This window comes from Mus caroli, chromosome 16, assembly GCF_900094665.2.
Source record: "Mus caroli chromosome 16, CAROLI_EIJ_v1.1, whole genome shotgun sequence".
Classification (NCBI taxonomy): domain Eukaryota; kingdom Metazoa; phylum Chordata; class Mammalia; order Rodentia; family Muridae; genus Mus; species Mus caroli.
Genome location: NC_034585.1, coordinates 28,621,936 through 28,647,944, shown reverse-complemented (window position 1 = coordinate 28,647,944; position 26,009 = coordinate 28,621,936). Strand labels below are relative to the sequence as shown.

Sequence of the window (26,009 nt, the reverse complement as noted above, 5' to 3'; positions counted from 1 at the left end):
GAGAGAGAGAACATGCATGTGCACATGAGTGTGAGTGTGTGTGTGTAAGAGAGAGAGAAAACATGTGCATGTGCACATGAGTGTGAGTGTGCATGTGCACATGAGTGTGAGTGTGTGTGTGTGAGAGAGAGAGAAAACATGTGTCTGTGCATGTGCACATGAGTGTGAGTGTGTGTGTGAGAGAGAGAGAGAAAACATGTGTCTGTACATGTGCACATGAGTGTGTGTGTGTGTGTGTGTGTGTGTGTGTGTGTGTCCAGTGCAGACGAGGGTGTCAGATCCTTTGGAGCTTTAGCTAGAGTTAACAGGGATTTTGAGCTGCCTAATGGGGATGCTGGGAACTGAACTCAGGGCCCCCTGAAAAAGCAGCAAGTGTTTTTTTCCTTTCCCTCTTTGAGATAGGGTCTTGATATGTAGCTTTGCCTGGCCTGGAATTTGCTCAGTACACCAGGCTGGCCTCTGGAACTCACAGAGATCTTCCTGTCTCTGCATCCTGAGTGCTGGGCTTCGTGGCATGCATCACTAAGCCCAGCTGCAACTAACGACCTTAAGTGCTGAGCCATCACTTCAGCCCCCTGTAACTAGGTATGTAAACCATGTCTGTTGTGGTTGTTGATTATGGAAAGTATTTGGATGTTAATTTTTATCCATTGTGACAATTTTACTTTTTTTTTTTTTTTTTGGTTTTTAGAGACAGGGTTTCTCTGTATAGCTCTGGCTGTCCTGGAACTCACTTTGTAGACCAGGCTGGCCTCGAACTCAGAAATCCGGCCTACCTCTGCCTCCCGAGTGCTGGGATTAAAGGCGTGCGCCACCACGCCCAGTCGACAATTTTACTTTTTAATCGGGATCTTAACACATTTAACATAATTGTTACAATAGCTCCACATGAATTTACCACTTTATTGACTTTTGTCTGTTTGTTTCTCTTATTTGTTCTTTCCTTACCCTTTCTTTCCCTGGCCTCTTTTGAAATGACTGAGGGTACTTCTCGTTCATTCTCTCCTCACCATCTCCTGGCCGGCTATGATTCCGCATTTGTAATTTAGTGGTTGTCTTAGGGCTTGCCAGGTGTGTTCTTTACTTATTGCCGTCTTCTCACGACACTGTAACACATCAACGACAGCATAATCACTTCACCAGGATGTCTCCTGTCCCCTCTCTGATCCTTTGCACAAATGTCATACATTTTACTTTTGCATATATTGTAAGATCCATAATATGCCACGATTACTTTTGCGCTAAACAGTCAACTTTAATTTAAATAAATTAAAATTTGAAAATGTCTTCTATATTTAAGGGTTTTTTCCTTTCATTTTTAGAACTCTGTATTCTGCCTACGAACTTAATTCTCTATCTGGTTCACTTTCCCTCAGCTTAGTGAAATCCTGGCCATGATGATGTCTCTTGGTTTTTTTTTTTATTATTATTTATTAAAAAAAATGTTTTTATTTACTCTTCACTTTTTTAGGAAATTTTTTTTTGTTTGTTTGTTTTTTGTTTTTTTCGAGACAGGGTTTCTCTGTATAGCCCTGGCTGTCCTGGCACTCACTTTGTAGACCAGGCTGGCCTCGAACTCAGAAATCCGCCTGCCTCTGCCTCCCGAGTGCTGGGATTAAAGGCGTGCGCCACCACGCCCGGCTGGAAAATTTTTTTTTATTCTACTATTTCACTTAAAAATTAATTTACCCACCCCCCCCCGGCAATGGGCAAAGAGACACCCTGTTGGTGGTGTTGTTTTTATATCAGTCAGGGGCAGAGCTGATGGCAGTCCTTTGTTCATCCTAGCTTGATGCCTGGCTTGGTGGGCAAAGCTGTCTTATGTCTAGGACACCTCAAATCAAATCAAATCAAATCCAGGCAGCACAGTGTGGGAGGAGGAAGTCAGAGACCTGCAGAGGGCCATGTCACCCACAGACCTGCTTTCCTTTCTATGTCACAATAGACACCTGCTTGTCACACCATAAAGCATAATGTGGATGGAGGATGCCACCCTGGGGCCTGCAATCCACGTGTCCAGCCTGCCGCAGGAGCCACCGCAATGTGCAAGTATGTGGTGGTCAGATGGAAGAGGAGGAGAAGTGGAGCAGCTTGAGATTTATGGAAATGGAATTAGAGACTCAAGGGTAGAGAGGAGTAGCCTGCTGTGAGTGGTCAGCCCTGCCACCTGGGGCCATGGTGAGGTCCCAGCCCAAGCTGCTGCTGAGGGCCAAGTCTGAGTCCCTGGCTACGCAATGGCCGGGGTCGGCTCATATTACCACTAGAGAACACGGGGATGTCCCTTGGGGACCACAAGAATGTCCAGGACCTGTGTATAACTGGCTCCACTCCTCCCCCACTGTGTCACTTTGCAGAGCTGGCCCCATCTCTCACCAGCAGCAGCACTCTGGAGAGCATGCCCTGTCCTCACCCAGGCAGCACGTGGTGGGGGTGGGGGCGAGCCAGCCCTGAGGGCATGAATGTGGGAGAGCTGACCTTGCCACTCATCTTCCATGGGGTGGCACAGGTGCAGAGGTAATGCCACACTCCTTCCCGAGATGTGCCACGCGCGTGCCACCTCAGGCAGTCAGGTAAGCTGTCCCCAGGGTCATGAGTTCTGCTGCAGCACTCAGGAGAGTGAATCCTTCACCAGGACCCCTGGGAGCAGGAGCACAGCTGAGGATGTGCTGAGAAACGAAGTTCTTTTTTGTTTGTTGTTGTTTTTCGAGGCAGGGTTTCTCTGTTGTAGCCCTGGAACTCACTCTGTAGACCAGGCGGGCCTCGAACTCAGAAATCCGCCTGTCTCTGCCTCTCAAGTGCTGGGATTAAAGGCATGCGCCACCACTGCCCGGCTGAAGCTGAAGATCTTAAACCAGACCAATGACTCATTGCAATGAACATCTGCAAGTGAAGGTGTGTGGACAGAGGGATAGACTACGGTTTCCACGATGAAATATTTTCTATGCTTTGTTTTTGTTGTTTTTGGTTTTTATGGTAGGGGTAGATTACAAGGGTGAAGGACAGATATGAGGGGATGAAGAAATGAGTGGGAGTGGGGTGCATGATGTGAAACTCAGAAAGAACCAATAAAAAGTTAAAAAAAAAAAGAAAAAGAAAAGGAAAAAAATTAGTTGAGGTGCTAGAAAGATTGCTCAGTAGTTAGAGCACTGGTTGTTCTTCCAGTGGACCTGGGTTCAATCCTGCGCACCCACATGATAGCTCACAAATGTCTATAACTCCAATTCCAGGGGAACCAGGTATTCTTCCGGCCTCCTCGGGTACTAGATACACACATAAACCCTCAGGAAAAGCACTCAAATACATACAATAATAAAACATATCTTTAAAATATTAGTTGAGGCACTGAGAAATGGCTGAGTGGCTGCTGCACACACGTAAGGACCCGTGTCCTAGAACCCATGTAAAAGCCAGATGCAGTGGAGCTTGCCTCTGCGAGTCCACTGTGCCATATTGTCAGATGGGAGGCAGACATGGGAGAATCCTAGGAAGCTCACGGGCCAGCTGGCTGGGTACACACACAATGAACAAGAGAGGCTCTGTCTTCAAAGTAGAAGATGGGCTGGTACCTGAAGTTGTCCCCTGACCTTCACATAGGTGATATGGCACATGTGCAACTCTCTCTCTCTCTCTCTCTCTCTCTCTGACACACACACACACACATACCATAAAATTTGTTGAAAAGTTCCCTTTGTTTCTTACAGTGAGAAGATGTCCCAGGATCATCATATCACACGAGGAACTTCCTGCTTATACATGCTAATGTGTTTGTCTTGCACGCGCCCTGGCTCGACGCTGCAACAGGATCCTTCTGCACACGTTTATTGGGAGAGCTTGATTGCAGAGGCAAAGAGACCCCAAGCTCAGAACTGGTGCTGCTTATATAGGCCTAGGAGAGGCGTGTCTCACACCCGGATTGGTTGTGCTTGGGTTATGCTTACCACCTCATTTGCATGCCTACATCTGATTGGTTAACTTCTCTCTCATCTAATTGGTTAACTTGTCTCTCATCTGATTGGTTAATTTTGGTTAATTCTCAAAACCTCATCTTGGCAAAAAAAACTTTACTGCCTATGTATGCGTGGTGGCCATCGTAAGCCAGTGCCACCCTGCAACGGCACATGTGGCTTCCCACATGTTTGTAAGAAAAAAAGACTATTAAATCCTCCTAATTCAAAACATAATATCTTTATATTCTGGGAGAATCTGACAAATTAGTGGTAGTAACTGATTTCCTTTAGTTTTCCCCAAACAATTTAAATAAGAGGGTTGGATGATTCTTGAAAATAATTGAGTTTGTGTACACATTAAAATTTTTAGGGTTGGTGAGGCAGAGCAGTCACGAGATTGCTTGCCTAGCATGCAGGAAGCACTGGGTTAGACCCGCCCCACCACGGCATTAACCCAGCATGGTGGACATACTTGTAATTTCAGCACTCCAGAGGGAGGGGGGAAAGGGTCAGAAGTTCAAGATTATCTGAAGCTCCATAGCAAGTTTGCAGCCAGGCATGAGACTCTCTGAAATAAAGCAACATTTCTTGAGGTGGGTAATCTGAAACTCCCCATTCCTGATTCCTGGATGGTTAAGGTATTAGGTCTGTAAGAACAATTTAAAATCTGAGCTTGTGTGACTGGACAACTCACATAGCTATGGCTGAGCATCAGTCTTCCCATCTGTGAAATGGTGAGAATAGCATCTGCCTCAGTTGCCAGGACGATTCCTGGGTTAAGTCAGAGACAATAGTGAAGGTGAAAGAGCTGTGTGAATATGGAGTCCAATACAAAGGAAAGGCAGGCATGTCTGCTCCAGCAGAGTCTTCTCATTCTGTGTGGGAAGCCACATGTGCCGCCGTTGCAGGGTGACGCTGGCTACCGCTGGCCACCACGCATACATAGGCAGTAAAGTTTTTTTTTTGCCAAGATGAGGTTTTGAGAATTAACCAATCAGATGAGAGACAAGTTAACCAATCAGATGTGAGGCATGCAAATGAGGTGGTAAGCATAACCCATGCATAACCAATCCGGGTGTGAGACATGCCTCTCCTAGGCCTATATAAGCAGCACCAGTTCTGGGCTTGGGGTCTCTTCGCCTCTGCAATCAAGCTCTCCCAATAAACGTGTGCAGAAGGATCCTGTTGCAGCGTAGTTCTTGCTGGCAAGCCAGGGTGCGAGCAAGAACTCTGGAACATTCTCTGGCAAAAGCCAGTACCCTTACTTTCTCTCCTTTTCTTGGTGGCATGAGCGCATCAGTGTGTCCTGAGGACATCCACCAGGCCTGTACACAGCAGCTTGATTTTCAGTAGTCTCAAACTGTAAACAACCAGAAGCATTTACCAATGGGCGAATGGTCACACAATATACGGCGCGACTAACCTGAAAGCCCAAAGTTTGAAATGCTGTGAAATCTGAAACAGTCTGAATGCTTGCATTATGCTTTAAATAGAAAACTCTGTATTTGGTGTTAGGTGATGCATCATAAACAAAAGCCAGGTTCACTGGAAGTGTTGTAAAATGACCTTCAGGCTATGTGTGCAAGCTGCACAGAAAGCATGCATGAGTTTCCTGTTTACCTTGGATCTCATCTCCTCAGTCTCTATACCAATATAATGAAATAGTAACTTGGTGGAAGAGGAGAAATTGTTACACAAGATAACATGTGTGAATATCAAAATAATCACGCTGGATGAAAGAAGTCAGGCCTCCCCTCACCCCCGAGAATACGATTCCATTTACCACGACTTCTAAAAGTGCAAAATACCTTATAGTAACAGAAATACCTTATAGTAACAGGCAGAGTGGTGGATGCCTTAAGATGAGCGGCAGGGGCAGGTAATGGCTTGCCAATGCCATGAGGAAATCTTGGTTGGGCAAGAGTTATCTGATGGCTTCACACTTTGACCAGAGCTTATTAAACTGAATATTTCAAACAAGTGGTACTATGTTCAAGTGTGTCTCAACATAGCTTTTAAATTTTATTTTAATATATTTTATTAATTCTTTGAGAATGACAGGATTGCGCTGATCATATTCACCCCGATTCTTCCCCCAACTTCTTCCAGATTTACCCCCAACTCCCTATCCTCTCTGCTTTTCCAACTTCGTGTCTTCTGGTTTTTTTGGTTTTGTTGTTTTATTTGTTTTTCAATAATCCAATATGTCCAATATATGCAGTCTGCATACTCACTGGTGTGGGGCCATCCCCTGGACGATGGCTCAAACCAGGGTCACATCCTCAAGAAAACTGACTCTTCTGCCCTCAGAAGCCACCAACTGTCAATAGTGCCTCCCTCAGTGGCCGGGCTCATGAGCCCCTCCCTGTGACCAGCTGGAATGCTGTCTGGCTTGATTCTATGCATACAGTCACAGCTGTGGTTTTGTGAGTTCATGAAGCGTCCAGTCATTTCTCTGGCTCCTGGAATCTTCCCACCTCTTCTTCTCGAATGATCCTTGAATATTTGTAGCTGCACACTGCACTGACACTTCTTCTCTATCCTTGACCAGTTGTGAGTCTTCATCAGCCATTGCCCACTACACAGAGAAACTTCTCCGGTGAGGTCTGAGAGATGCAGAAGTCTATGGGTCGAGAAACAGGAATTGAGAGGACAGAATATCAGTAGGAGGCTCACCTCTGGGGCCTGTGAGCTTCCCAACCATGGACTCTTGGCTTGATTTACAGTGCCAGGCATGTGTTTCTGCCCATGGAGTGGACAGTGAAGCTGTTATTAAAGGCTGTCACACAGGATTAAATACACACAGAGACACACACAGAGACACATACATACACATATATAATTAAGTTAACCTTGAACTTACTCTTGGGCATTTTCCTCTTGAACATTTATCTCAGAGAATTGAAAACAAAAACTGCACATGAGTGTTCAAACGTAGCTTTATTCAATTTAGTAAGAAAACTTAGAAGCAACTCAACTGCCCTTCAGAGGGTGACAGATTAAAGAAGCTCTGATTCTCCACACAATGGCCGACCACTGAGCGGTGAAAGGAAGGGAGATTGCCAGAGCCAGGCACCTGGGAAGGGTCACAGGGGCTCTGTGGGGACGAAGAAAGGTCACACGCTGTGTGATTCCACTTACCTAACATCCTCAAATGGGAGTTGTGGAGAGCAGACTGGTGACTGTCAGGGGGCAGGGACGTGTTAGGGAGGTGTGACTCTAATGCTGGAGTTTATTTTTTGATACAGCCTTTCCATATGCTGATTTTTGCAATGGTTATATGATCTACATGTGGAGCCAGGGTGTGTCAGTGCATGTAGATACTATTAAAAACTGAATAAGGTCTAGATTTTACTTAATAGCATTTTCCCAATCTTAGCTTCCTGGGGTTGATATTTTATTGCAGTCATATTAGGTGTCACTTATGGGGGGAGGTGGGTTTGAGGAACTCTACATTGTTTTTTAAAACTTCTTGTGAGGATATTTTTTTAATTTAAAAATTATTATTATGGCGAGCAACCTACCCCTGGCCTATGTCTCCAACCACTTAAAATGAAAATGATTGTAAGTTAGTAAGCAAACATAAGGGGAATAAAAAACTGTACTGGAGACTTGAGATGGGGCTGGCTAACTTGAGGTTCTTTTAAAAGTCACTTTTCTAATCTTGTGTGTGTGTGTGTGTGTGACAATTTGGTTCCTTGCTTTCACTATGTGGATCCTGGGGATGAACTCAGGTTGTCAGGCTTGGCCACAGGACCCACCGGGCCATCTGGCCTAATTTACAGCTTTTTTTTTTTTTTTTTTTTTTGGTTTGTTTTTCATTGTTTGTTTTTTTGAGGCAGGGTCTCACTATATAGCTCTAGCTGGCCTCAGACTCACTATGTAGATCAGGGTAGCTTCCAACTCCCACAGATCTATCTGCTTGCCTCTTGAGTGCTGGGATCTAATGTGTGTGTCACTATACCAACTTAATTTACAGCTTTTTATTTGTTTGTTTTAGTTTTTTTGAGACAGGGTAACCCTGGCTGTCCTGGAACTCACTCTGTAGACCAGGTTGGTCTCAAATTCAAGAGATCAAACATGCCTCTGCTTCCGGAGTGTTGGGACTAAAGGCATGCACCGTCTCTGCCTGACTAATTTACAGTTTTTTAAGTGACATTTTTTCCCTAAATGCTTTAAGTATCTGGTATAAGAGACAAAGAACCAATGAACTCATGACTCCCAATGTTAAATATAATCAGGAAACCAAAAATATTGAACAAGTTTATGGATATGTGGTACTCCACTGGTCTCATATTTTCAAGACCTAAGCCATTAGAATATGAGTATGGGAGCAGACTCCTGTCTTTATAATTCCAGCACCGACCATAGGGCCTGGTTTACTGCAGGAACACAGGAGGCTTTGGGTAGCACGCATGAAGGGAGTATGAAGAAGGGTAAGGAAAAGGCGAGGATCTTTGCCAGCTTTGAACAGTGTGTTCTTCCTTGTATCAGTTTTGAAGACCATGCTTAGCTTCTGACAGATCAGTGTATAGGACCTTAAGGAGGGGGTGGGCAGGAATGGAAACCATTGCTGTGACTAGATTCTCATTTCACCAGGGACAAAGTGCCTGGCTGAGCATGACTCCAGTCTGGAGTCAGGCTGGGAATGGGGTTCTGCAAGACTCCATGAAGTAGCCCGTGTACTAGGGAAGACTTTAGAGTTCAACTTTTTGGCTTCTGCAGGCCACACTGGACAAGGAAGAGCTGTCTTGGGTCACACATTAACAAACTTTAATTAGAGCTGTGAACAGAAATAAGACCTATGTATAATTTTTGTGATGTCTGCCACCACAGATAAGTATTATCCTAAAGATGGGCTGCCCTGTTTAGAGAAGTCTTTCGAAATCTTAAAGTTTGTGATCACTAATAAAGAAAATGGACATGAGTAGTGAAAAAACTTAATTTTTTTAAAAATGTATTTTAAAATATATAGTTAATTAACACTCAGGAGGTAGAAGCAGGCAGATCTCTGTGAGTTCGAGGCCAGCCTGGTCCCCAGAGTGAGTTTCAGGACTGCCAGGGCTACACAGAGAACCCTTGTTTCAGAACATATAAATACATTTAAAATACTTTAAAGTAAAAGAAAAAAGGGCTCTGTAAAACTAGTGATGTATTCCCTGCTGTTTCTGAGAAATGAGAGCACGGCTCTCCCATTGATGGGTACAGGGCTCTCCCATTGATGGGTGTAGCTGCAGTTCTTGGTGAGCTCTGAAGGCGTTCTCAGAGGATGCTTTGACTCTGGTTTTACCCTTTGTGTGCCTCATTCCTGAAAAGAGTTGTTCTCAAATGTGGCTGCTGTCAAAAGACAAGGGCGTGAATGAAGCATGGCTGAGACGGGAATGACGTTTGTTCTGAGGTAGGCAGAATTGGATAAGTGTTGGAAAGGGCTATGATTACACCTATTGGTAAGTTGAATGTCAGACTGGAGCTTTAGGCAGTCTATTTGAAAATTGGCAGGTAGAGGATTTATGTCAATTGAAAATGGAGCAAAAAAAAAAAACCCATATCAAAGTAGCAATTATTTCCCAGAAATCTTATTTTTATATTATTTTTCAGATTTATTTAGTTTATTCTATATGTATGGGTATTTTGCCTGCATATATGTCTGTGTACCACATGCATGTCTGGTGACTTGAAGGTAGGAAGGGGGTGTCAGGTTCCCTAGAACTTGAGTTACAGATGGTTGTAAGCCACTATGTGGGTGCTGGAAACTGAACCGAGGTCCTCTGCAAGAGCAGCAAGTGCTCTTCGGTGCTGAACCATCTCTCCAGCTCCATATTTCCCAGAAATCTTCAAATCTGTTTTCAGATTCATAAATGAAATCAGAAAGCACGGTTATATATTTTCCAAGGTTCACAGGGCTGTATTTAGCCAACATGCTGAAATGTGTAAACTTCTTTGCCTTCATATGGGATTGCCAGATTTCAGTTTCGCTTGAAATGCTTGCTATGGTTTATATTTTAATATTATATAGATATGATTATATTAATCTTAATTTATATTGATAAGTTGGTTTCCACCTTGAAGACACATGTTCAAGACCCTCAAGTTAGCAGAACCCACTGAAAAATGCAAAATCTCCAAGTCTGTTGTTATCATCTGTTTCTGGCACAGATTTTGTTTTGAAACCATAAATAATTCTGTAACATGTTACAAATCATAGAATCTTTTCAACATTTGGCCTTGACTTAACCATCTTTTGAAAAGCAAATGACGTCACCATGAATGATGGCTGCATCATCACATGAAAGGACCGGTTACTGCTATCCATGCGCACATGGGTGCAGGGCTATCCACTGAAGCATGAATCAGGAACCACAACCCTGAAGTACACTTATGGTCCCTCCCCTGACATCTCCCTAAGTGTGAGTTTTAGGCAGAAATTGAATTGCCTTCTATTGGCTTTAGGTCACTTCTTTACTTATCATTCCTGGGGGGTCCATGAGTGACTCTGTCAGACATGTTAACACTAGACAAAGAAAATAACTTTAACATATATATTTGACCACTTCATACAAACCTTTAATTTATTGTCTTTTAAGAATGTTTTTAAAAGTAATTTACTGTGTGTGCGAGCCTGGGTGTATGTATGCTCACCTTTGTGAGCCACCACGTGGGTGCTGGGAACTGAACACATCCACATTAAACAAATAAATAAAAATTTAAAAAGGGACTGGGGAAGGTTTGGGGAGGTTGTAAATAGACTTAGACATTTTCTTAATCATCACAAAAGAATTCTGGAAACAAAAACTAATTCATAAAGGCACAGTAAGAATTATTTCATTCAATACTACAAAAAGGAGTTAAGACAATATGGAGTTTTCTAAAATATCTAGGGCTTCTCAAAATGTTAGAACAGTGACTATGTATGCAAATATCAAAACTTTCTCCTTCCAGGATACTTTGAAGAGTGTGGGAGGAGTTAGTATTGGTAGCATGGCCAACTTCACCAAGAAGCAGCATACCAGCTTATCCATTGTTCTTGCTCATACCTCTCCTCCATGTGACTTCTTGGCTTTGAAACAGTATAAACCTGATTCAAGCTGATCCTACTTCATTTTTCAATGACTTCCCCTTCTCTCTGTGTGTGTGTCTTCATGTTCCACATTTTCTCCTACAACCCTTTACACTAAGGCTTGGCTACTTGAGTTTACAGGATTCAAAGATTTTTTTTTTTTTTTTTTTTGGTTTTTCGAGACAGGGTTTCTCTGTGTAGTCCTNTTTCTCTGTGTAGTCCTGGCTGATCCTGGAACTCACTCTGTAGACCAGGCTGGCCTCGAACTCAGAAATCCACCTGCCTCTGCCTCCCGAGTGCTGACTGAGCAGATGCACCGATATCTGGGGGTATTTTCCCCCTAAGAGATTCATTGAACATAAAATGGAGACTATGGATACATTGAACATAAAACAGAGGCTATGGATACATTAAACATAAAATGTAGGCTATGGATACATTGTACATAAAATGGAGGCTATGGATACACTGAACATAGGGGGCTGTTTGCCTTCCTGACAGCTCTCGTCCATCATCTTAACCTTTCACATCATTTCCTGAAGCCACTTCATCCTCCGTTGAAAATGCCAACCTAAAAATAAGCAATCACACTGAAAAGGATCCAGATGGAAACAGGAAAGCGTGTACACACTCATTCAGTCCGAAGAACCTTGTCTATATTTGTCATCCGACTTACCTTGTTTCTCTTCGTTTCTGCCTCAACAAAGAGGGGTGCAGGAGACCCTCAGAATTGTTCTGACCCCCTGAAACAAAATTCATTTTTCAAGGCTTCTGGTTCCAGGTGGTAAGCATTTATTATGGACCTTTAGAAGTCCGAGAATATATTGAAAATGCATGTGAGTAATTTATATGTCTTATTTAATTGAACTGAGATTTCAGCTAATTATGTGTATTCTTAAGCAAACTTTTTGTTTCAAGCTAGGAAGTGAAGGCTGCTTTGAGTTCATAACTTGGCAAATTCCCTAATTCTTTGGCTTTAAGAACGTGGAAGACTTTCTAAGACAGGGCTGCAGCTTCTTAGACACAGAAAACCAGGGCATGAAAATTATGAGCACAATATGAACGCTGTAAATTATAAGCAGAGTGAGAAATGCAAATTCCAGACTATCCTGGATCTGTAATAAATTGATATTTTTAAAATTCTCTTTTTAGAAGAGAGAACAACACGCACGTATACACACGCACATTTCTATTAGTGGGGACTTTGTGCTTGTTGTCAGAGAATCTTTGATGTCAGTACACATTCCTCTCAAACACCCACATCTTTCTTATCTATAGTCCTGTCTAAGGGCAACTGGCATCCAGAATGAGAAATGTGAGACACCACAAGATGGTGAATCACTACAGGAAAAAAATAACTTACATTTTATACCAAGGAAGGCCATTTTCTGTGTCATATTAGAACATTTATCAGAATAAAGAATTGAGATTAAAAAGCATTTGCTGAATAAATTATGTTTTAAGTCATGGAGGGCCTGTTCTCTAAGCAAAGTATTATAAAAAAATAGCTCAAGCCACTCCCCAATGGATACCAGTACTTGCTTGGGAGGCAGAGACTGGAGTTATCTCTGTGAGTTCAAAGCCAGTCTAGCCAACATATTGAGTTTAAGAACAGCCAGGGCCACATAGAGAGGCCTGTCTCAACAACAACAAAACAAAAATATTGTTTAAGTTCAATACTTAAACCTTGATAGGTTTAATTTCACATGAATTATGGTCCATGATTTTGGCTTCTCTTTTGCTCCCTAAATCTCAAAGCACAGATGCTGCAAGGGTACTTAAACTGTTGTATTTGAACATGTTGAGCTGAAAACTAAGAGAACACACCTTTAAGTGGTTTGAAGGGGAAGAATGCACAGTCTCTCAGTCCTCTCTGTTCAAAGTCTGGCACCTAGATCTTGTTCAAACCAAACTTCTGTCAAAGATGGATGCGCCTCTCCACATTTTGGCTCTCTGAATTGTGAAGTGCTGACATGAGGCTAGAGGGGAGCTGTTCATTCCCTGCCAGGCACTTTTCTTTTCGTTTTTCCTGTTGCCTCAAGTTTATTTTACTTTGGTAACACAGCAATTTACCCACACCTCCCCGCTATTGGCTGAATGTGTTTTCTGTCCCAGCAGTCCATATGTTAGGAGCCTGGTTCTCAGAGGGGTCATCCTGGGCAGAGACAGAACCCCTGAGAGGCGGGGCTGGCAGAGGGAGGCGCCTGTACCTCTGGGGGTGTGCTGTATAAAGGGATTGAGGTTTTTCTCTGCAGCCCTGGGAATTCCTGGGATGAGAGGATGGGGGTGGGGGTGTCCTTTAAGAAGCCTAGCTCCTCCCCTTTCCCTCTGACTTCCTGTTGTCTTTGTGGTGCTTTCTCTCCGTAACATTCTCACTATAATTTGTAGCAAGGCCCCCATTAGAGGCGGAGTGGGGCCCATTCAGTCATATACTGTGAACCTTCAAAACTGTGAACTAAAACCTCTTTTCGTCCTAAGCTATTTGCCTTGGGTACTGTGTTATAATGATAAAAAGCTTATTATTCACGCCTCTGTGCGATCACAAACTTTCTGAGTTTGAGGATCCTTCCTGTTTTATGTTCCCTGAAGCAACGCAGATAAGAACACATTGTATTTTGTAAAATACATTCACAGCTCTCCGAGTTTGCTTTCTGTTGCTGTGATAAACCGAAGGTAACTTGGGAGAAAAGGCTTATTTTCTCTTAGACTTTACAGCCCACCATAATGGAGGGGACAGGAACTCAGGGCAGGAGCTGAAGCAGAGACCACGGAGGAGTGCGGCTTACTGGCTTGTTCCCTTTGGCTTGCTCATCTACCTTTCCGCTAAGGTCCTGGCTCATTGCTTAGGAATGGCAGTGGGCTGGGCCCTCTGTGGTAGCTTAAGTAGGAATGACCTCCATAGATGCCTGCTTGTGTTTGGATGCTTGGCCAAAGGAGCAGCACTATTAGGAGGTGTGGCTTTATTGGAGGGGGCGTGGCCCTGTTGTAGGAAGTGTGTCACTAAGTAGGCGGGCTTTGAGGTTTCCTAGTGCTCAGGCTCCACCCAGTGTGGAATGTGTCTCCTCCTTGCTGCCTTTGGAACAAGATGTAGAACTCTCGGCTCCTCCAGCACCATGTCTAGCTTCATGCTGCCATGCTTCCTCCCATGATAATGGACTAAACCTCTGACACTGTAAGATAGCCCTAATTAAATGTTTGCCTTTGTAAGAATGGCCTGGCTGCTGGTATCTCTACACAGTAATATAACCCTAACTAAGACATTTTCCTACATCAATTGGCATCAAGAAATGTCTCCGCAGACATGTCACAGGCCAATCTGATGGAAGCAATTTCTCAACTGAGATGTTCTCTTTCCAGGTGTGCCTAAGCTTGTCAAGTTGACAACCAGCACACCTCTTTTTTTTTTTATTCTTTATAATCACATCTATTAGTATCTAACATAGTATAGCTCACCAATAATAAGGATTTGAAGATTAATTTGGGGGGGTTGGCTGACTGACTAAATGAGCAAATGACAATATGAAAATCCAATGATTTTCCTCTTATTCTTCATGGTATCTAGTAGAGAGAGGCTCAGAAAACATCACCTCTTAAAGGACATTTGCTGGAATGGAACCTGGCAGGTTCCTCAGCTCTCTGCCCATCAAACACAAACACTACCAGTTCTTCCATGTGCCCTGTGGCATCCTGGTAAGATGCTCCAGAAAGGGGGCTGGAGAGATGGCTCAGCGGTTAAGAACACTGACTGTTCTTCCAGAGGTCCTGAGTTCAATTCCCAGCAACCCCATGGTGGCTCACAACCATCTGTAACAGGATACAATGGCCTCCTCTGGTGTGTCTGAAGACAGCAACTGCGTACTCATATACATAAAATAAATACATGATTTTTAAAAAGAGCTCTGGAAAGTTTCTTTAGGGAACTATGCATTTCTACTCCTTTCTCAAAAGGTGTTTCAGGGCCGGGCGTGGTGGCGCACGCCTTTAATCCCAGCACTCGGGAGGCAGAGGCAGGCGGATTTCTGAGTTCGAGGCCAGCCTGGGCTACAGAGTGAGTTCCAGGACAGCCACGACTACACAGAGAAACCCTGTCTCGAAAAGCCAAAAAAAAAAAAAAAAAAAAGGTGTTTCAGGCCTGGCTTGTGCAGGGTGCTGAAACTACCCTACCATTTGGATATTAAGATCAGCAAGCTGCAACAAGGTTCAGCTCCCACCCCCACCCACATTTCCACTCCCACCCAGCAAGCAAGAGGCACTAAAACGAGTTGTGGGACCATCTAAACCAAAGAACTAAAATCGGGCATTGTACTTTGTGAATTATGCCACATGAAACGAAGCAAGGCATTCTACTTTCAAACGGGAAGTTCTGCAAGCCTTTTAAAGGCTGCTTTAATGACTGTCATCTCTGGTGGGATAAGGATGTAACTTTTAGGAGACAAAGCAGACTTTTGCTTTTCCATGTATGAGGAAACATTTTAAATAAGCCACTCTCTCATGAAAGACATTTCGTTTCTTTGGTCACTTTCTGTGGCAGGAGGCCCAGGCCACTTGCTTGTCCCCAGTCCTTCATTCTGAGACAGTCCCAAGTGAAGTTGGGCTTCTCCAATTCCATGCAATGGTGCAATGCTTTGCTTAGATCATTTACCAACTGCTAGGCCCCCCCTCCCCCGCCCCCAGAGTCTCACTATTTCAGTATAAAGACCAGAAGAACAGGCCCTTGTTCCCAGGCAGGAAAACACAGAAGCTTCGTTTGTTTATTATTTTTAACCATTATGCATTTGTGTGCCTCATAGCTTCTTCAGTGATTGTTCAGCTCTGAGTGGATTGGCATGTGACCTAGGTCAGCTGCTCATCCCCTGGGACATGACAATCCATAAAATCCCCTTAAAGTTCAAGCTTCAAACTCAAATCCACCAGCAAATAATCTCCCTTCTTCAAATATTCTTTCTACCATGGAGAAAAAAGTTCTCAGCTGTCAATCTCTCTCTCTCTCTCTCTCTCTGTTTTGTTTTTTTTTATGTATATGAGTGCACTGTCACTGTCTTCAGACAGACCAGAGGAGGGTATCTGATCCCATTACAGATGGTTGTGAGCCACCATGTGGTTGCTGGGAATTGAACTCAGGACCTCCCGAAGAACACTCAGTGCTCTTAACCGCTGAGCCATCTCTCCAGCAAGAGAAACCATGCTTGCCGTGGTACCATCTGAAGGCAGTCAGCACACAGGCTGTTGGGTTGGAGCAGAGAGTTTTTAAACAGTACTGAAGCAGATTGAAGCAGTCTGATGTTTTTACACTCTTGCCATCTTTTTCAATTACCACAAGAAAATAAGATCCCCCCACCATTATGCTTCCAGTTTGTTACCAGGGTATACAGCTTGGTAGGTCAGCGGTCTCTGGGAAAATGGCATTTAAAGAAAAAGAGATTCTGCCACTTCAAATCCTGTAACGAGAGCATACTGACAGATTCCATTTGTCCCGTTTCTCCTTCTCTCTGATCTCCTCCTGCCCAGCAGGTCTTAAGATCTCACACGGGGATGCTTTGGTTTCTTCTTGCTTCAGATAATGCTTCTAGCAGTTGATAGTAGGAAGGGAAAAGATTGAAAGCAAATACAACAAAATCTTGATTTTGGTCATGTCTTATGGTGTTTCTATAGCTGCAACAAAACACTATGACCAAGAGCAAGTTGGGGAGAGGCATTATTCGGCTCACTGTTCTACATCACTATTTATTCATCACCAAAAAAAGAGTCAGGACAGAAACTCAAGCAGAGTAGGAATCTAGAGGCTGATGCAGAGGCCATGGAGGGTCGCTGCTTACTGGCTTGCTTTCCATGGCTTCCTCAGCCTGCTTTCTTGTAGAACCCAGGACCACCAGCCCAGGGATGGCGCCACCCACAATGGGCTGGGCCCACCCCCATTGATCATAACTGAGAAAATGACTGGATCATATGGAAGCATTGCCTCAAGCGAGGCTCCTCCCTCTCTGATGACTCCAGTTTGTGTCAAGTTGATACAAAATCAGCCAGTATAGGTCAGCTAGATGATTGGTATGTAGATATTTCCTGTGTTGGATTCCATAGTCCTACAGATGTAAAAAGCTTAATACATTTTAGCCAGGCAGTGATGCTGCACACCTTTAATCCCAGCACTTGAGAGCTAGTGGGAAGTGGATCTCTCTCTGAGTTTGAGGCCAGCCTAGTCTATAGAGTGAGTTCCAGGATAGCCAAGGCTATACAGAGAAACTCTGTCTTAAACCACAAAACAAATACATTTAATATATTAAATATATTTTCTTTAATAATTTAATATATTAAATTAAAACATTTAATATGTTTTAAATTTTATTTCAAGTGAGGGGGGGGGTTGGGGGGGGATGGCACATGCCACAGTGCTCAGGTGGAGGTCAGAGGACAACTGATAGGAATAGGCCTGTATCTTGCATGTAGTAGGTCCTAGGGATCAAAATTGGGTTGTCAGACTGCAAGGGCTTTTATCCACTGAGCCATCTCACTGACCCACTAAGATATTTATAAAGTTCTACATACTGTTTAAAATATGGTCCCAGTGTTTAGGATGTTTTGAGTCTGGCATAATTTACAAGAAACTATATTACATTCAAGTCTTGCACACAGATAATTATTCTGGGAGACTTTTCTCCCCCTTTTTAATATCACATGATGTTGTCCGCAATTGGGTCCTCATCATTGTATTAGGCAAATGCTCTACCACCGAGTTCACTCTCATGCTTTCTAACAGAGATTCTAGAAGGTTCTCGCTAACGGTTAAGGGAAGAGATACAGAGAACCCCACCCTTCTTCCCTGCTTGGTACCCTCTTCATGGAGGATATAAAAAGGCTTCTTCAAGAACAGAAAGTGTGAAGGTGAGTGTTTTTCCATAGTTTCAGGCAAAGGCAGGGCTGGATGGCAGGAAGAGCCCTGACCCGTTTAAGCAGACTCTGAACCACAGCCGGGGAAGAGAGTGCCTTTTCCGTATGTCTAGGGGTGTCCTGTGTCAGCATGGCCAGGGGTGTCCTGTGTCAGCATGGCCAGGGCTATCTTGTGTCACAGTCAGTTTGCAGAGCTGGCCGTTTACAAGTCCCACAGGTCAAGTTTCTCACTGGTTGATGAGGATCTAAAGAAGCAGGAGAAGGGGCCACAGCCTTCAAAGGACAGTGTGGAAGAGGACTGAAGAAGGACATAGAGAGAAGGGAGCATTGTAATCGCAGTGGCGGGGCGAGAGGAGGGACGGCCGACAGTTCTTTAGAGGACAGATGAACCGGGAAGCAGAACAGCAGATATGGGAGATAAAAGCTGGGTGACAAAGGTGGTTATAGCAGTTTGAATGGGCTTGGCCCCCATAGACTCCTGTGTTTAAATATGCTTGGCCCATGGGATGTGGCACTACTAGGAGGTGTGGCCTTGCTGAAGGAAGTATGTCTCCATGAGGGTGGGCTTTGAGACCCTCCTACCTGCCTGGAAGTCAGTCTTTTGTCTGCTTTAGGAGGAAGATGTAGACCTCTCAGCTCCTCCAGCACCATATCTGCCTAGAAGTTGCCAAGCTTCCTGTCATGATGATAATGAACTGAACCTCTGAACCTGTAAGTAGCCCCAATTAAATGCTGACTGTATAAGAGTTGCCGTAGTCATGGTGTCTCTTCACAGCAATGGAAGCCCTAACTAAGACACTAGTGCTGGGTTTATGATACAGAAAGTGGCTCAAAATAACATTAATTCAGAGACTGGGAGAACAGGGTAGAGAACTGAGCAATATTTTGAATTTGGGGGCTCTCTGGCACATCTTGGAGCTGCCCATGTGTTCACGAGGTGGATATATCTGCAGGGAGTCTGGGAGGGTATGCTCTCTGGACCAGATGTTGATACATTATTATGTATTACAATGTACCACATTGACCGAGAGAGTGCTGATGTTGAACTTGTCATAGAGAGGATGATGGGGGAGAGAAAAGAACAGCGGCTTGTAATTCTCGGGATGCCACCCAGAATTTAAAGACCACAGAGGGAAGAGAGGCTGTGAAAGAGACTGGAGTGGAGGTATGAGTGAGTATCCCATCTTCTAATAAGGAGATGACCCAAGTCAGTCAGGGTTGCTGGGTAAAATGGAGCAAACACGAAATCAGATAGGAATGGGTACCTAGCCAGGCGTGGTGACGCACACCTTTAATCCCAGCACTCGGGAGGCAGAGGCAGGCGGATTTCTGAGTTCGAGGCCAGTCTGGTCTACAAAGTGAGTTCCAGGACATCCAGGGCTATATAGAGAAACCCTGTCTCAGGAAAAAAAAAAAAAAAAAAAGAAATGGGTACCTTTTTTATGTAGGTGTATACCCTTCTGCTTGTTTTGAGACAGGGTCTTGCCGCATAGCCCAAGCTAGCCTTGAACTCTGCCTCAGTCTCTTGAGTGCTAGGACTGTGGGCCTATGCCACTAGGCCTAACTGTACCTTTTTATTTGCTAAATATGGTAACCTAGTGTGTAAAGACTCAAACATGTAAATAGATGTGTTGGAGAGTTTAGACCTAGGACTCCAGGGGAGCAGAAGGAAAGGACAGAGAGATAGTTCTCAGAGCCCATCTTCCTAGAAACCAAGCTGCTGGGTACCAGGAAAGGGGTGTGGCTAAGTCAGGAGCACTTTCCTGGGCAGAGTAGAAACTTCATGCTTCCCCTATCTCCTGCCAGCCATGAACCTCCTGAGGTACATTTCTTACCTCGCTTTCTCTTGCAATCTGATCTCCCCATGCATTAGGAACTCAATACATTCCTGCTGACTTAAATTCTTAGAGTGGGTTTTTCCAAGCCACTCTAAGCCACATTCAGAATGAATGTCACTTAAGGAGGCACAATACTTTTGCTTCTGTTTGAAAATTACAATCTAGTCCAGTTTAAACCCAATCTTGTCTTTAAAATAAAAAAAGGGAAAGACAAGAAAAATTATGACCTGACACATTTTAGCAACTATAGTTCAGACTCATCAGAATGACCAGGGAAACACCCTCAACTCTCTACTTTTAAAAAACGATTAATTTTGGTTTTTTTGGTTTTGTTTTTAAAATAGGGTTTCTGTGTAGAAACTGGCTGTCCCGGAACTCACTCAATAGACCAGAGATCTTAGAGATCCATCTGCCTCTGTCTTCCGAGTGCTGGGACTAAAGGTATGCACCATCACCACCAATCTAACTCTCTACTTTATTCATTGGTAAAGGTACTGTATTAGGGTTCTCTAGAGGGACAGGACTTAGGGAATGAATTTCTATATAATGGGATTTATTAGAATGACTACAGGCTATGGTCCAGCTAGTCTAACAATGGCTGTCTCTGGGAGGTCCAAGAATCCAGTAGTTGTTCAGCCCACGAGTGTGGATGTCTCCGCTGTTCTTCAGCATACACCAGGATCTCAAAGGCATAGGCTCCAATGCCAGTGAAGGAATGGTCCTCCAGCGAGAGTGCAAGCAAGTTTCCTTCTTCATTCCCTTTATACGGGCTGTCAGCAGAAGGTAGGACCCAGGTTAAGGGTCAATCTTCTCCCCTCAAAAGATCCCGATTAAAAATGTGTCTTTGCACTTCAAATGATTTAATAAAGAAAAGAAATTCCTCACAAGAGTATGCAGATGTTTGGGTTTTAATTAATTCCAGATGTAGTTGAGCCGACGACCAAGAATAGCTATCACAGGTACATCCAGTCTTTGAGTGCACAGTACACTGCTGGGTCTTCCATCTGGCTAATAGAAAGTAGCAGCAGCAAGAGAGAATCAACTCATTAATTTGTCTTGAGCTTTGTCAAGATTATGCAGCTTTCCAGGTGAATTAAACAGATCCTGAGAGGTTGAAGGAAAATCAAAATAAAAGCCACCAGACAGCAAAGCCGCCCCCCGTCAGGTGCTCAAGGGGGTGGAGAGACCTGTGAAAACGTTCAGCATCCTTCAGCCCATCTGACACCAGCCACTCCACTTGGCTTATAAACTGCCTCTCCTTCTTTACACAGCTAAATGAAATCCACTCACCCCATCAGAGAATAAACCAACCACAAAACAAACCTATTAAAAGGCCACTCAAGTCTGCCTTAAGCGAGCCAAAGCAGGGAAGCCTACACGCAAGTGCTTTCAAAGAGAGATGTTTTGCATTGCCACTCTGAAAACCTTGTGTCTGAGTCTACACTGGAGATCCCTGTGGGGAGAGAGCCTGGAACAGCCAGGGTCAGGTGGAGCTGGAGACCCTGTCCTGGCTGTTGTGGAATGCATAACCCAGCACAGTCTTGGAGGAACAAGGAGCTCTTTTTGGACAGAGAAAGAGAGAACTAGTTAAGTGGAAGAACTTGGCTGTTTGAGGTTGGGTTAGACCTGTGTTCAAATCCCAGATTTAGTCCAGTGTAGTTCTTCTGTTGGGGTTTTAAAGTGGTGGTTGAAAGCAAAGCATTCGGGTTGAATGTGCTTGCATTTGGTGCCTCGTGCTGCAGGTACGATGAGGAACACATTCTCCTTACAGCCATTATATCACAATAGCTGCAAGAAAGGAGGAGTGATGATAGCGTCCCAGGAAGGAGGAGAGCTAGGAAGATTCTGATCACACTGTGGAGAGTAAGAGAAGCCCTTTCACCACTATGGCAGTGGGAAGGTACCGGGTGACTTGGAGAGAGGTGGCCATGAGAGTTGGAAGGAAGAACAAGGGGCAGACATGGCAATCTGGCTCACTAGCAGGCTTGAACTTCAGAGGGAAGGCTAGGAGTCAGTTCAGCTGTTGGGGTTGGGGTTTGGGTTGGGGATGCTAAGAGGTGCAGTTGTATGTCTTCCTGCGTGAGGAATCCCAGGAGGAGGCTGCCCTGTAGATGTGCTGTGAGTGAGCCCATCTCATATCTACCTTGCTGTATACTTAGCTGTGGATGGGCCTGAAGCAGGACCATTCTTCCCTTGCTGCTGCCTCGCTGACTCAGAGGCCCTTGAGAGACCTATTGGGGGAACACAGAAGGCCACTGAGCACTCAGGCCTGCGGGCAAACTGTGGGGGGGTCTATGGAAAGGGGAGTGCTATTGGGAAGAAAACTGTCCCCGCACAAGGGGCTGGGTCCTGCCACCTGTGGTGTAAATGACTCAATCAATTTTTGTTTGTTTCTGTTCCTCAAGAGGATTTGGGGTGCTGGAGGCACAAAATGATGAATTATAGAAATAAAGGGCCCCCCTGACACTCCCATCTCAGGTGCAGTGCAGAGATCACAGCCCACCTTGAGATGAGCTTTGGAAATGTAGGTTCTAACATCATTTCTCCGGGTCTCCATTTCCTCATCTACAAACGAAGGGCTATAGCACTGCAGGAGAGTCACTGTGAGGACATGACATGTGCTAAGCACTGGGGACTGCCCAGCATGCTGCTGTGCCCAGAACATCAATCCTTAGCTCCCTCCACCTTCACTTTCTGCCTGGATGAAGCAGAGCTTGCAATGTCCCTGTTACAAATAGGTATGCTGAGAGGGGGAATTGTCTTTTCCTATTTCCTTGCTTCTCTGAAGAATGAGTCTATTTCTCATTGTCCACGGTAAGTACGTCCAGGTCTCTGCATTTACTCCCACAACAATAGCTGCTGAGATTCGGCTCAAAGCAGGGTACCCTGCTCAGGGTTCCAAGATGAGATACTTAGATACTATTTATCATTCTCAAAAAGGTCAGTCCTGGCGGAGGGAGGACAATTGTTTTGTTTCTTTGTAACAGATGGGGTAGGGGGCAGAGGTGCCAGCTGCCTGGGGGCAGGTGTAGCACAAGCACCGCTCACTTCTTTGGTTTTTGGAGACAGCACTGTGTAGCACTGGCTGTCCTGGAACTCACTCTGTAGACCAGGCAGGCCTCGAACTCAAATTCGCCTGCCTCTGCCTCCCAAGTGCTGGAATTAAAGGCGTGCTCTACCACACCCGGCTTCACTTCTAAGGAGACTTAGACGATTCCATGGGATAATGGTGCATCCCAGTGAGCCAGGCCAGTGAGGTAGGGCTAAGAAAAAGAGGCTGACTTGGGTGTGTAGAGATGGTGGAGGGTGGTCCAGGCAGTCCATGGCCAGAGCAGCAGCACAGTAGAGATGGCCTGTACCAAAATCAGAGAAGGCAAGAGAAAGGAGTGTGTGTGTGTAACTGTTGAGTGCAGGCTTGTTACAAAGGCTCCATAATGTTACCAGACTTCTAGTGTGTTGTGAACATTAAAGGAAATAGTTGGCATAAAGCCAGGCCCTGCCCTGAGACCATTATCCCATGGAGAGTACATCTATACCACATGAACGTACTGGCACTAAGTATTCATCAAGGAGGACATGTGAGTTCAGGGAGGTTAGTAATGTGTCCAGGGTTACACAGCTAAAAATAAATCAACTCAGAGTCACATTTGGGTTTGCCTGTTCCATAGCCAGTGCTCTGAGAAAAGGCCCCCAAGGCCTTCCCTGTTCTACCTGCTTGCTTGTGAACACACCTCTCTCCCCAGCTCCTGGGTTTAAGGATGTCATGGTGCATCACCTTCTGTTACCAGTAAATTAGCACAAAGGTGGAATGTGTGCACTCTGGAAATCAGACTCAACAGAAAGCTGCTTCTAGTTCAGGGTCAAGGCAAACTGCCAAAAAGAGATGGATCCTCTCCTCCTGCTGGGCCAGTGACTACCCTGTCAATCTTGTTATCCAGGGGGAAGAACAAGGTTAGGGCCCAAGATTCAGCTTTAAAAGCCAACAGTCAAAAGGTAGGAAGCCTTGGGAGGCTCATTTTCCATGTGTCCTTGCTGTTTAAGTCTGGGAGATTATATTGAAAGGTTCATTCTGAGTCAGGGAATACGGTGACAAATGTTTACCTGGCACAGAGAGTCTCAGGGAGAAGGCTCTAAGTGCCCACTTCCTCAGCTGGGGCTGGGACCTAGGATGCCTCGGGATTTGTACTACAAATCAGGTCAAGGAACTTTGTCTGAGCATGTAAGCCTAAGGGTCTGATTAAGTGTAAAATCCTCTGTTTACCTGAAGGCTCAGAGAGGCACTCCAACTCATCCAAGTTCAAGTAGACCCAGAGAGGCAGAACCACGATGGGGGAGGGGGGGTCAAGGATAGGACCTCTTGGTTTCACTGTGGAGCTGCTCTAAGGAGCAGAAACTTACCTGATGGAAGGGCTAAAACTGTTCACTCTTCCAATAGCCTGCGATTGGTTTTGCTAGAATGATAGAATTTTTACAACTAAAGGTGGCAGTGCAGATCATCTAGTCTGCTGGTTGCATTTTATAGGTAAGAACATGGAGCCTCCGCATAGAAAAGTGGCTTGCTTAAAGGTCAGAACAATGTTAGCTTTGGAGTCTGTTAGTCTGTTAGGTCACAGATCTGACCATGGTCAGCACTGAGTGATCTTTCCATTAATGTCTGGTAAGTATAAACCATTTGCCTATGGTGTGTGTGTGTGTGTGTGTGTGTATGTACAGATATACATACATAGATGAATATATATATGCATATATGTGAATACATATATATATTCATGCATATATATACATCGTATTCACACATGTATACTGTGCATGCACATATATATACTTGCATATATTGTGCATTCATAATGTGTCTACATAATATACATTCCACTGACCATGATGGTCACCATCACCCCCAGCCCCACATTCTCCAGTGTGAAGACCCCAGAGGTAACCCCATCCTATCCTTACCTTTAGATAAGCATACTGTCCTAGACAGAATACCTGGAACCAGGTAGTTTATACAGAAAAGGTGTTTGTTTATCCTGGTTCACAGTCCCGGAGGTTGCCAAATCCAGGAGCACAGTGGTTGGTATGTGTTGGGCTTCTGGCAGGGGCAGCCTGCTGCTTCCCGTAGTGAGAAGCAGAAGGACAAGCTGGCTGGTGGCAAAAGAGGCAAAACACGAGAGGCAGCCTCTCTGTAGCTCGTGTACTGTTTGTTCCTGACCTGCAAGGGCGAAAAGTCATCGGGAGAAAGCTCCATGCCCCAAATTCTACTATCCACTACTACCCACCGCCAATGTCGCCACGTGGAGGAGTCAAGAATTGAATCCATGAACTTTGGGGGCACTGGGGGTTGGGAATCACACTCAAACCATAGCACTATCTTTCTACTTTGACAAAGGAGATAAAAAAAAAATGTGGCCTAATTTTAAAGCAGCCAGTAAAAGATTCCTCAAACATCTGGTTCATCCGTGGTCTGAAAGTCCCCGCACTTTGGCACACAGACATGGAACGCTGGAGCAGAAAGCTGGGTCCGATGCTCCGTGGTATTCTCCTCAAAGCCCACAAATACTAAGCAGATTTCCAGCATCCTTGGTGACAAGGAACTTCTGACAAAAAAAATACTTGTTCACTCTCACAACTTACCTGGCTCCACAGCCACCTCCCTCTGAGCAGTTTGCCAGGTCTTGCAAACCACTTTGCCCTGGTGAAGAGAAGCCTGGAAACCCCATCTGCCTCTTTGCCAGGCGAGGCTCCGTTTGCTTGGCTACACAGCTGAAGCTGCTCCCACTACTTCCCCCAAAGAAGCCCTTTCCGAAGCATGAGAGAAGGAAACCCGGATTCTGCTCCCCTGGGGTTCCTGCAGTCTCCTGGCCATCTGCTCCTGGCCCCGCCCCCACCCCAGATCTGACATGGCTTGTCCTTTAAAGCAGGCTTGCAAGAAGGACACACTGATGCCCAGCTTCGCATTCCTGCAGAATCCCTCTGGCGCCGGGGCTGGAAATGATCTGTGCAGGGCACACAGCCAGCCTAATCATTCCCATACTCACAGATGTAGGGAATCCCAGCTCACTGGCCCAGGGGAGGGAAGGAACCTCCCTCCTTTTGACAGCGGCTCTCCCTAATGGATGCGCTTAGCAGTAATGGCTGCCTGGGAGGAGGATATGATGGTCCGAGTCTGGAAAGCTAGGTAGGGTTTGCTTAGGACATGTATGGCAGGAAGAGGGGATAAGCTATAGTTTGGGATGAGTCTGGAATGTCAAGTAGGGTTTGCTTAGGACATGTATGGCAGGAAGA

General features: G+C 44.8%; 1 protein-coding gene and 1 non-coding gene across 2 annotated transcripts; one reads left to right on the top strand and one right to left on the bottom strand.

Moving 5' to 3' along the window:
* Positions 1-1,694: 1,694 nt before the first annotated feature.
* Positions 1,695-1,838, top strand: LOC115029620. Its single transcript, XR_003835187.1, has one exon. It is a non-coding gene; the product is annotated as a small nucleolar RNA SNORA48 (small nucleolar RNA).
* A 4,133-nt stretch (positions 1,839-5,971) lies between these two features.
* Positions 5,972-25,577, bottom strand: LOC110311189. The gene is made up of 2 exons (XM_021184433.1): positions 25,359-25,577; positions 5,972-6,570 (listed from the first exon to the last, which is right to left on the bottom strand). The coding sequence occupies exons 1-2, from the start codon at positions 25,442-25,444 to the stop codon at positions 6,222-6,224; spliced, it is 435 nt and encodes a 144-aa protein (XP_021040092.1). The 5' UTR covers positions 25,445-25,577; the 3' UTR covers positions 5,972-6,221.
* Between the last annotated feature and the right edge of the window lie 432 nt (positions 25,578-26,009).